Source organism: Wyeomyia smithii, chromosome 2, assembly GCF_029784165.1.
Source record: "Wyeomyia smithii strain HCP4-BCI-WySm-NY-G18 chromosome 2, ASM2978416v1, whole genome shotgun sequence".
NCBI classification, from domain to species: domain Eukaryota; kingdom Metazoa; phylum Arthropoda; class Insecta; order Diptera; family Culicidae; genus Wyeomyia; species Wyeomyia smithii.
The window spans coordinates 62,611,513-62,624,836 of NC_073695.1; the positions used below are offsets into that span (position 1 = coordinate 62,611,513).

General features: G+C 36.8%; 1 protein-coding gene across 5 annotated transcripts in view; it reads right to left on the reverse strand.

Annotated features, from left to right (window-relative positions):
- Positions 1-549: 549 nt before the first annotated feature.
- The window catches only part of LOC129721214 (uncharacterized), a 246,426-nt gene continuing 233,651 nt past the window's right edge, over positions 550-13,324 (reverse strand). For all 5 annotated transcript variants that reach the window (XM_055673513.1, XM_055673512.1, XM_055673516.1 and 2 more), the window contains one exon: positions 550-2,401. In XM_055673513.1, the coding sequence (XP_055529488.1) occupies positions 1,349-2,401 (1,053 nt within the window). In that variant the 3' untranslated portion in view covers positions 550-1,348. The remainder of the gene's footprint in view (positions 2,402-13,324) is intronic.

Sequence of the window (13,324 nt, forward strand, 5' to 3'; positions counted from 1 at the left end):
TCTGTTAATACGAAAAAATCATACTGAAAATGTTAAATTATTCCGACATAATTGACATAAATCGACAGCATTGCAGTGGTTACCTAGGTTACCAATTTCGCACGTAAACAACTACAGCGGATATCTAGGTAACCTACTACGACGGGCTGCGGCTACGTTCATTCATGATAATGTGATTCATCCATAATTAACAGTGTGATGAATATGGGGGCGTCGTGAGATGAATAATTGTGCAGTTCCCCTATGTTTTGTTGTTTTGTTATTGCCACTTTTTAATTTTCGACTGATATTTTTTTTTGCAAATTATTGATTAGTTGAATAAATTCAAGTATTTTTCCATTTTTTACGAGTCAGTATTTGAAATTTTCGAGCTTTTTAGTTTTGCAGGGTTTTAAAAAATTAACGCCATTATAAATTTTAAATAGAGATAACTGAAGACTAGTAGTTTTAAATATGTCTAGCATTTTATGCGCACTACCTTTGAGTTTTCGTATCTGTAATACCATAACACTGTTGGATTTCTTTCGTAACACTCAAAACTAGCTTCAATCTCGCATCGATTACAAATTTATTTCCGTCACAACGATTCGACAGCTGGGAATACCCAGCATTGGCCCTTATATAGAGAACAACCCGATTGTCTCTTTCCCTGCTATCCGAAAGAAAAATCGAAGCTCGATTGCATTAATCCTAACCTAGTTTGAAAAGTGAGAACAATTTTACACGTATCACCATTACAATCACATTGATTAGACACCGATTTTTTTTTCTGTTACTTTCAATATAAAGACAATGTAGATTCTCTTAGTCTAAAGCCGTGCTGGAGCAAGTTTTTACGTTGACATTGGAAACCACGTGGTATGGAGATTTGTGTTTATTTGTGTAGAAACAGGGACGTTTGATGTCGTCTATTTCTGACATAGGAATATAGAATGATTGTATTGGGAAAAGATACTGCTGCTGTTGCGGCTTAACGCGAAAAAGTTTATCCTAACCCTAGAAGCTATCTAACGCCTACGTGCATATGTTGTGCTGTTTCGTTTTGTTTTTGAAGTTTATCAACTACTATTTTCGTCGTTTTAAAGTTTTTTCCCAACTTGGTCGGTTTATTTCTATAACCTACATCTAAAACTCTATTTAAATTCTTCAGCCTGCTTGAGAGCATGTTGGTTTAGTTTGTTTTACACCTTAATAACTTTCTTAGGTCAAGTATATTTTCTCTGATTGTACTGATACAGTGCTACTTGTTCTGCTTCGACAACACTCTGAAACCAATTTGGCAAAATGTTCGAAACCGATAAATTACTGGCTATGTTCGTAACTGATGGATAGGAAGTTTGCTTGCTGTTCAGATGATCATGGATGGCACGTTTGATATTTCAGGGTCTAACCATTGATTAAAATCTAGACCAGCGAACATGGAACAGGCATCGCTATGCCAGAGAGCATTTTCGTCCATCACGGACGACGGTGGCTCTTGATTGTTGGCGAGAATCTCGATCGAAAATCGATCCGATTCTTCGGAGAAAACAGCAAAATCCACTGAAGCTGGTGGGAGATCGTCTATTGCTGCTATCAACGTCAGAAGCTGGTCGTCTTTCGTAAGTGTATTATCCACTAAAGATCTCATTTGAAAGTGATTCGGTAAACTTGGTTCCTCGAACCTATTTGAGGAAGGATAATCGAAAGATTTATTGACTAACATATTTTCATCTTCCTCGTATGACTTCAGCGCAATGCCAGGACTAACATTCGTGTCTTTAATGTCTAAAATATCTACGAAAACAACACTGTCATACATTTTCTTCAGTAGACAGTAATCTGCCAGCTCTGAAGTAAGTCTAACTTGGAAACAATTTTTGGACGTCAACTTCCTAAAAGCTGTCAGGAAGTCTCGCTTTACACGGCTATTTTGCAGGCGAACGTTCCTGGATATTCTAAAGTTGACTCCCAGCGGTAGCACGTTTTTCTGCTTTTTTGCTTTGCAAACGGAGCCGCCGGTAGCGCAAAAAGTTGCACCGGTCTGACAGTCAGTTTGTTGAAGGATAAAACCGTTGTCATAGTTCTCACTCGTATCGTCTGTTGTCGGCGTCGGAGGTGGAGTATTGAAAATGGTTTCCATTGTGAATGATTGATCAGTTTCTAGCATTTTTCCACTTGGAACAGGGTGTTTCGTATCGATATCCGGTGCTGCGGCTCGTATCAGTGTGATGTTGGCTGCTGCATTGGAATGCTCGATTTCATCAAGTCTGGCAAAACCAGCAGCACTAGAAACGGGTTTGTTGCTGTCGTTGTCATTGTCGTCTTCGTCTTCACTGTCGAGAATGATGACCGAGTTGCACTCGGATTTGATGATTTCCACTTCATCCTCATCGTGGGCATGTTGTACTGTGGTAGCGACCTACAAAGGAAAATGAAAACGAATCATTAGTGGGAAATAGAACATGCCCGAATAAAGGCCTCAAAAGGACCTTATGCTGTTTCTTTTTCATAACCTTTACAGCCATTACAGTACATTCGCCGAAAGAGTTTTTCTGACAGTATTATTGTTGGAAAGTATGTCAGGCTATTACTAGTAGCGTGTAACAGACAGTAGCTTATCGAAAAAATGGTTACGAAAGGCTATTTTTTCGGGACAGCAATCTATGAATTTGTTGGAACTTGAAATAACTCAAAACAGTTAGAATGTTTGGCATTAAAAATTGAAAAAAAAATAAAATTTGAATGCGCGAACACAGGAAATTGTTAACCTTTACTCGTGGAACCAAAGCTCTATGAAAGGTAAAAAATTAGCTTCAAGGTAAAATATAAACCGAAGAATAAAAGAAATTTAAAACCGATTGGGTGAAACCAAGGAAAATAAACCCAATGGAGGAAGGAAAAGAAAGTGATTGTGAGTTAGCGTAAATATTACATTTGAAAATCTTTATCCACGAGTGAGTAAACTGTAGGACATGGCTCACATCTAGTTTCCTAGTTTCGAGCATCATTGTTATAAGTTGCTCGTATATTCACACTGGCTGACCAGGCGGACGTTGTTCTGCTTTGGATTATTGAATAGAGTGCCAAGCGAAGTGAGAATCTAATAAAAAGATCATTTTTTCAGTAGCATAAATAATGCCATCCGTATAAATCTCGCTTTGCTCGGAACTGTGAGCAAATATAATATAATCCAGCGACAGTTTGTTTTTTTTTCTCAACCATTTAGCAAGGGTAAATTCATGCTTTTTCGCTTTCTTTAATTTTCACCTCGCTTTGTATTCTATTTTATTTGTTTTCAGTGATGTAACTGATGGCTTGTAACTTTTTTGGTGATTTGTTGTTGACTATTAGATGATAATTTGTTAAACATTGAAAAAGTTTTCTGATGACTTTTAAGTAATTGGCTATTGAAGTTGTTCATTGGTCATATAATGTCGTGAAACGATAGTGCTTAAAAGTTTTGCCTTCTCGAAAAAGTCCCTATCAGTAGGATCGTAGCACACCAACAGATGGCTTCAAATCCCGAGTCAATTAAACACAACAGCGTGAGTCACCTAGGCTCTAATTCTAGCTAAGAAGAAGAAGTAATGAAACATATTCAATATCATCGAAGACACTGATAGCGAGAGATAAGGAATATTTGCGATTGGGATGGGATGGAAAATTTAAAAAAAGTCATAAATTGAGAATTTCAATGGAATTATTGAAGACAGTAGTATCAAAACAACCCTATTATTGCCATAGGCTATTGTCAACAGTTGTGGCTTACTTTATTTATTGAGGTAGTCTTTCATGTCGAAAAAAAGAATAAAAAGAAAAAGAATACTAAAAAATGAGAATTTTCATGGAAAAGCTGATCGACAAAAGTAAAACAGAAAAACTGTTTGCTAACAGAAAAACTTCATTGATGCCTCTGGAAACTTTATGCACCTCCGCCTTGGCTAGGAGCACTAAAGTTCAGAGTAACGGTAAAAGAGCTATAATCTCATTTATTTCCAGTTTGAGTTCTAGGTTGAAATCTGTGTTGGTCAGTGTAATAATATTGGATTTTTATTTTTACTTCTTTTGGGTGTCATTCATGTAAAATAATTTCTAACGGTTTCTTTTGCGTTCCTTTAAATACCTCACGTTTTTTTTTGTGAAACATTTATAACAATAAATAAAAGAAGTATTCAGGGGTCGTCCATATTCCATGTGGACGGAAGAATCGTCATTTCAGACGTGAAAAATCTTGGCCGTCAGCAAAAACCCCTTACCTCCTTTTTATCCACCTGGACAATGGACATATTTTACAAAGAAAAATATCAAAACGTTCGGTTCTGTGGTTTATTTAGTGATTAAGCATGAACAATGTCAACCAAAAACAACAATAATAATTCCAGACTCAGTTTAAAACCACCAAGACCAGAAATAAAAGATAAAGCATAAATTGATTCTAAATGTTGCTGTGATTGGTTCCGAAGTTAGGAGAGAATAAAAACAAAACAGTTTGGATCGGAATCTTCGGGTTATTGAGCGTGAGGAAAAGGCTGAAAGCTACAAAAAAAAAACAACTTTAGTGTACTTTGAAAGGCCTGGCAGATAAAAGAGAGTGAGTTTAGGATTCAGCTTAAAATGGTCGCGAAACGTCTCTGGAGGCTAGAAAAAACTAACATCCATTGTTAGTGGTTCAATATCCAAAATAATTGAAATTTGGTTCAAATGAAGTAGTTCTAACGAGAGGAAGAAGCCAAAAAAAGTGATTCGAATTCAGCCTAAAAAGACAAAGCAAAAAGTTATTCCAAATTGCGCTAAAGGTAGTTTCATACAGGAATGAAACTGATTCCAGCTCACAGCTTAGTTGAAAGTGCCTCAAAGAGTTATAACATAGTTTGACTTAAATAAATCTAAAAAAAAAACGAAGGAGTAAAAAATAGATTTATTATTATTATAACTATTTTTGTTATATGTCAAAGTATTTTTCAGCAGATTTCCATTTTTTTGGCAAAAATATCGTGTCCACGTGAACACTATTATTACACCGTCCCTCCCTCCCGTGGACAATCGTGGACTTTTGCGTACAACCTAAATTAGGTTCTGAGGGGGATTTTTAATGGCACATTTTATTCATTTCATGCTTATGATGCTGTACGTGTTTTTGCAACTGAAAATCTTCATTTTGCTATTACATGAACAAGCAGCTCTCACCCAATCTAACGCGAACGTTAATCGAGCGCCCTCCTTTTACTGTTGAATCGTTGGAGGCGCTAGGTTAACCATTCGACAAGGCTCTAGTTGTTACACATGATATGTTATCACAAATTAGAGTGACTGAAATTTTCGATGAAATCAGATATCTAACTTTCGTATCTTTGTAGATAGAATTGAAGATTGTTCTACAATGTTGCTGTTCCGTTAATGTTAATTGACTTTGTATAAAATCCGGAATTTATGCGGTTGTTTTCACGTGGATTCCGGATTCTACGCAAATTCCGGAATATACGTGGCACGTATCCTTCGCTTAAAAAGCAATTTAGAGTACCTTTTAAGGCCTGACAGATGAAAGAGAATGAATTTGGGATTCTGCTCAAAATGGTCGCGAAACGTTTCTGAAGGTTAAAAAACCAACAATGGTTTAATATCCAAATTACCTAAAAATGCTTGAGAGCGTTCCTGAAATCCCGAAAAAATAAAGAAAATGATCTTAAATTTGGTTCAATTGAAGTGGTTCTAACGAGAGGAAGAAGCCAAAAAGAAGATGATTCGAATTCATCCTAAAAGGGCCTAACGTTAACCGAGCGTTATTCCAAATTTAGTTAAAGGTGGTTCCATACAAAGATGAAATTGATTCCAGCTCACAGCTTATTTGTAAGTGCCTCAAAGAGTTACAATACAGTTTGACTTAAATAAATCTTAAAAAACAACATTCTTGAAGATTTTTACAAAAAAACGAAGAACTCACACATAGATTTATTATTATTATAATTATTATTGTTTTAAGTCAAAGTATTTTGCAGCAGATTTCAATTTTTTTCTTGGAAAAAATATCGTGTCCATGTGTTCTTACCGCCTCTCCCCCTTCCGTGGACAATTGTGAACTTTTGCGTATAACCTAAATCAGGTTCTGTGGGAAACCTTTGTGGAGGGGGATGTTTAATGGCACATTTTATTCATGACGCACAGTGATTGTAACATGGCGATTCTGTGTAATCATACTTATACTATACTTGTTTTTGCAACTGAAAATCTCGATTCTGCTATAACATGAACAACCAGCTCCCTCCCACTCCAACAGGAACATTAATCGAGCGCCTTCTTTCACGGTTGAATCGATGTAGACGCTAGGTTAACCATTCTATCGGTAGATAGAATTGAAGATGGTTCTACAATGTTGCTGTTCCGTTAATGTTAGTTGACTTTGTGAAAAATCCGGAATTTATGAGGTTTTTTCTCGCGAATTCCGGATTTTGCGCAAATTCCGGAATTTACGCGGCACGTATCCTCCGCTTAAAAAGCGACTTTAGTGTACTTTGAAAGGCCTGACAGATAAAGGGAATGAATTTGGGATTCTGCTCAAAATGGTCGCGAAACGTTTCTGAAGGTTAAAAAAAACAACAATGGAAACAATTGTTTAATATCCAAATTAACTAAAAATTCTTGGAAGCGCCCCTGAAATCCCGAAAAAATAAAAGAAATGACCTTAAATTTGGTTCAAATAAAGTAATTCTAACGAGAGGAAGAAGCCAAAAAGAAAATGATTCGGATTCAGCCTGAATGGGCAAAGCAAAAAGTGATTCCAAATTTAGCTAAAGATGGTTCCATACAGGGATGAACCTGATTGCAGCTCACAGCTTAGTTGAAAGTGCTTTAGGGAGTTACAACATAGTTTATTATAAATGATTTCAAATTGCCTTGAATGAATCTAAAAAAACAACATTTCTGAAGATCTTTCCACAAAAACGAAGAGGTCACGAATAGATTTATTATTATTATATTCAATATTGTTATAAGTCAAAGTATTTTTTAGCAGTTTTACATTTATTAGGAAAAAATATCGTGTCCACGTGGACACTATTATTACCGCCTCTCCCCCTCCCTCTGACAATCGTGGACGCAAATACAACCTATATCAAGGGTGACATTGCGCATTTCGTTTCGAGTAACTCGAACGAAACTAAATGATCGCTGGTGAGCGCTACGTTTCGTTTTTCGTATTTTTTTTCGACGGGTCGTATTACGGGTTAGATGAGCCGAAGGACAAATTACAATGACAGCTTCTTCGAGCTTAAAGCAAAACTCGCAGTATTTGACGTGCTCGAAAATAGCGAAAATCGTTCGAATCGAGCTGCACAATGCCACCCCAGGTTCTGTGTGAAACAATAGCAATTTATTCACGACGCATATTAGTGATAGTGACATAGCGATTCTATGTTACTATTCTATGTTACTATGATGCTGTACTTGTTTTTGCAACTAAAAATCCCGATTTTGCTATTACATGAACAAGCAGCTCCCACCCACTCCAACGCGAACGGTAACAGTGCGCCTCCTTTCACTGTTGAAGCGATGGAGACGCTTGATTAACCATTCGGCAGCGTTAGGGGAACGAGTTTAGAGGAAAATTTGGATCTAGAGCACGATGGTAATATTCTAGAGAAAAACTTTCTTCTACAAAGTTGTTACATATGGTAAGGTGGTCATTTTTATGTTATCACAAATTAGGGTGACCAAAATTTTCGATAAAATCAAATGCCTAACAAAAATACGAATCTATGTAAATAAAATTGAAAGTTGTTTTACAATGTTGCTGTTCCGTTAATGTTATTTAACTTTGTAAAAAAAGTTTTTTCTACCTTTCAAAACAACCGATCTAGAGCTACTTTATAATTCATAAATGATAATAAGGTGATAATGAGACAATGGGCAGTGCTGAAGAAAGTCATTTTCAATTTTCACTTCCAATGATCGCAACGCTCTTTCAGATACACTAGATTTTCGTGCTGTTATACTCAGATGAAATAGGTCGCGCGCATCGTTCAGGGTTACGGAAAAAAATTTGACGACAAATCCAACCAAATGATCTTCACTTCAAGGCGAAAAAGAAAAACAAACAGTCCACTCAACCAAAATGAACTTCACCGAAACACTTTTTCACTGACACTGACCGATGCCTTGACAACCTTCGTTAACTGATAAACTGATTTTGTTGTCTTGCTTTCATCGCATGAAATATAATGAGGTGTTTTGACAGTTCACTTCCATGCAAAAAGCGGGAAGGGAGAACTCTGAAAGGATTGTAAAAAAATAACGTTTATGGATGCTTTTTTTCACTTTCACTCAAGAGTGTCAACAAATATCAACCCTGACAATGGGACACCCGAAAAAATGTTCAATACTAAGAGATGACGCTGTAGTGGTAGTGGTAGTAAAATCGAAATTTCCACGAGCATTTTGCTTAATGCCTGGAAAAAACTGTTATTAGTTACCCTTTTTTATATCATTCTCACTTTCTAGTACTTACTTTTACAATACGCAATATATTTTAATAAAAAACTTGATTTTCCCATACAACTCCATAGACTCAATGGAGTTGTAAAAAAAAATCAAGTTTTTTGATAGATCGCGTTTGTTCGTTTGGTGCACATCGTACGTATAACTTCATATACCACGGAAACCACGTGTTGTGGTTTACACTCACAACAATAAATATATCGTACCAAAACTGACACCATGGAACGGGGTGAAATTGATCAATTTTCATAATATTTTCCAATTAACTAGCTCCATGTACATTTTTCCCGAAATAGTATATATTTAAAACAAGTACTGGTATGTGCTCTAGAAAACCTCTATGGCTATTGATGAAATTTCTATCGTCTACTTCATGAAATAAATCCGAGAATTCCATAAGGTACTATGAGATAAATCGGGATGAAATTGATCACCCTTGAAATCCATACATTCCATTGCAAAAGTGCTTTTTTCGATATGGTTATGATAAATGATGGTTTATGAACTGAAAAATATCAATCATAGCTAGTTTGGAAACGTAACTGACGATATTTCAGGTTAAAACTAATTCATTTTGGTTGACGAGCTGCAGTTTGCTAAATTTTCTCTTATTTTAACATCGTAAGATCGATTTCAATTCTGTTTGTTGCCTAAGAACAAGCGCGGAAATTAAAATCTTAATGGTTTCCTGCGAATTCATCAGTATTACTTTGATGGTATGGAAGGATCATCGTTAAAAATTATATTTTTTGAGCTTTTATCAAACTTCACTCACTTCTCTAAATTATATATAATCAACCCTTAGTTTAGATTACTTTAAGTAAATTCAATACCTATTTTTGTTATTTGGAAACTGGTTTGATCAAATTTGATTGAGTTTTGACTGAGTTAGAAGAGATTTTCAAAAATATGTAAAATTGCACCGGGCATGAAAGGGTTAACTTTGACAGGTATGTGAATCTTTCCAAAGTTGCATTTTAGGACACGTAAACATTGCCTAGTGTTGTAAGATCAGTATCTTTTGACTAGTATTTTTTATCATGAATTTTCAGGTGATCAATTTCACACAATTCCACGGTAACTACTTATTTACTCGCACACTGCTGACGATGTCAACGTATCTTAGGCTTGATTTATATATATTCGAAATTGCTAGAAGTGATTTTTATCAGATTTACAGTGTAGTGCAATTCCACAAAAAGTTAAAGGGTATGTGCTTGAATGCACAAACGTAGGCTTGACGTGGGACTATTGTGGGTGTAAAGATTTAATTCTGCAATAGCCATAGCATACACACACACACATACACACGCTACTCACACACATACACACGCTACCCACACACTCATACAAACGCTACTCACACACACACACACGCTACTCACACACACACACACACACACACACACACACACACACACACACACACACACACGCTATTCACACGCTATTCACACACACACACACACACACACACACACACACACACGCTACTCACACACACACGCTATTCACACACACACACACACACACACACACACACACGCTACTCACTCACACACACACACACACACACACACACACACACACACACGCTAACGCTACTCAGACACACACACATACACACGCTAACGCTACTCAGACACACACACATACACACGCTAACGCTACTCAGACACACACACATACACACGCTAACGCTACTCAGACACACACACTTGGTATACGACACACTATATCTGTACAAATTACTATCGGCAGCATCCAAACGGCTTCCAAGTCTTCCAATGGTCCCTTTCATCGGCTTCCAATGGTCCCCAGTGCCGATCACGTCCAGCTTCGGGCTGTATCCCAACATCTCCAACGATATCCGAACTGTTCGCCTTGACGGTCGACCAGGGAATGATCTTCTCTCAACACGGAATGTCCTTTTATAGCGTCACTCAGTGTGGAGAACTTGGGAGATTGGGGGAAGAACCAATCACGTGGAAGCATCTCTGCTTTCTTGCTTCGTCGCTTGCGTTGGGTGATGAATGCGATGCCAATTGGCTGGCATTGCTAGCCAATGACTGAATGCGTGAAATCATTTCGTCTATGTTTTTGAAGTCTGCGTTAGGAAAATATACCAATCGTATGAAAAATGTATGTGGATATTCGACCTTCAAACTTTCCCGCAATTTTCACGGAGTAATGAAAAAATGGCAACTAAAATTATCATGTTATACAAATCTTGTATGTTTTAGCTTTCCAACGGTATATTAACTATTGAAATCGGAACAGTTGTTTGAGCGCTATTAGCATCTAAAATCTTCCATTCCGCCAACCAAAAACGTTACACGGTCAATCCAGTTTTCCCAGAATGTACCTTAGTATAGTGAAGAAAGACGTAGTCCCACGTCAAAAAACGGGCAATCGATTTAATCGACCACTTTTGATTCGGCTGAAACTTTGCATAAACGTTTCTACGGGCTATTGGTTTTATTTTTTGAAACACGACTCATTTTTGTGAAGCTATTGAAAAATGTTATGTAGGGAAGGTATTGATGATTACAAATATTTTTAGTGCCTAAACGGTTTGTTTGATCGGCGTAAAGTATTCGGTAAAGTTGTAGCTGGTAATTTTGTTTTTTCGAAAGAAATATACACGAAAAAGTCGCTTTTCACGCTGTTTTTTTTTCGCGTAATTTCGTTTTTTCGCGCGGATTTAGAAATTTACGCGGCAGGTTTTTACCCCCTACGTATCCGTGAAAAAGCAGATTACAGATCATCAGTTTCTTACTGTACTATATACTTTGGCCATTATTCGTAGAAATAATACACATTTGCTATTGTTACATACGTTGTCAGGTGGCTATCGGTTGACATTCAAACGTAACGCAGCGTTTTACGTAGTTTGTAGAAATTACAAAAAGCCTTGAGCAGCTTATTGGAGCTTATTTTTAACTTAATTTAGCGTTGCTAATTTTTTTACAGTTCTAATCAAAATTCTATTATTCAATATTAAGTTAGTAACAACATACATCGACTATATTAATCAATTATAAGTAGTCGGATTATACCAAAAAACAATTTACCCAACCAGAAAATTTAGCAATCTAGTGCATAACAATTTTAGGCCTTCTGTATCATACAAATAATTATTTATAATGAAAAACATGACCGTAATTGAACTGAACGACGGCCCATCAAGTTGGCTTGATATGTGTCCCACATATCAACCAGTACTCAAAGCGGAAATCTATTCATTCAATAAAACCGATATCAGTCCCGCAGTCATTCGCTTGCCACCGTTAATATTTTATTTGGACTTCGACAGGAGGGAAACACCATCCACCAGCCAAACGCCGTAAAAGTGCTGCATCCATTCTCGCTCACGTGTCCATTTCACATTTCGTTCGTATAATCGTTAGAGTAAGGTTTGGATGTGGGGACAAATGTTGGAAAGTTTGAATTTTCGCTTCAATCAGTGCTTAAAATATACTAACTTTTGATTATTGTAGTGGTTCAAAGAGGAACCTTATTTAATTTCAGAACTTAATCTTTTTGAGTAACTAAAAGGTGAAAAGAAGCAGAAATCGTGTATTCATTGCACAGCAATGTAAAGCTCGAGTTACTCACTCGAAAACGAAAATTGAAAGGAAAGGTTTTTATTGGTAATCATTGAATCGTAAATGGAACATGATATAGGGTCGTACCTTGCTGCACCATTGCACAAAAAGTTGGGCGAGATAATAAGTGTACTTTGAGTACATTATTGGTTATGTACCATTTCGTGAACTGTTTCCTTCTCACAGCACCGTACCTTATCTTCAATCAGACGCTGAAAGCACCGCTCTTTACCAATCGTTTCCTACGTTCGGAAGAGAATACAAAAAGTTTTGAACGAAAAGAAATACCCGCTCAGCACAGCTGACGTAGATTTGTGGCATGGTGCTATGGAAAAGGAAGGAAATCTTTCAAGAAAGATAACCACGCCACAAATTGTTGCGCTGCTAAATGAGAAAAATAAATTTGATCAGCCAATTATTTTGTTTGTGCAAGAAGCGGATATTGATGTTCGGAGTTTTCAGGTCCGTCGTTTTGGCGATGCACATACATAGTTTCGACAATGCGTATATGTTAAAGTACACAGTAACGGAATGAACAAAATTCTGCGATAGAAAAAACCGTCTTGTTGATACCGAGTGTGCACAGAATTTAAAATTGACAAACAAACGCAACATCATCTACTAGAGTAAAACTACTCATATTATTTTTAATTTAAATTTTAAATATTTTTAATATTGTAATTTGAAATTTTGATTTTTCTATTTTTCATAGCCAAGACAATTCGTCGTACTATGTGTAGTGCTTAGGGTGGCAATGACTTGTATGAAAAGAATTTTACCTCAAATCTCGCATAGAAGTAGTACTCAAAAGTTTCTTCTTGTCGAGAAAAGCCTCCAAGCAAAATTTCAGCTCAATCGGAGCTCGGGAACACGTACCTCGAAGCGGTCAATGTTTTAGTTTTTCGACAAAGGGAGGAGGGGGGTGAGATCAGCGTTACGTAACGGAAAATCTCTGGAGAGACTCTCCGAAAAAGTGCATTTTTGTTAAGCAAATTCTTCTACAGCCTTATGTAGTTTTTATGGGGAGGTATGTGTTGGCGTAACGTTTTGTTACACATTGGGGGGTGGGGGTTCAAAAATTGGGTTTTTTTTTGCGTTACATTATTTATGGATGTCACCTAATGAAGAAAAGCACAGGTAGTAGTTCATGAAATTGTCGATATCGAAAATTTTTTTGATGCCAAATGTCTGAAAGGCATGAAAAGTTGAGATCAGGTGTGCACCAGAGGTGGGCAATCTGCTCA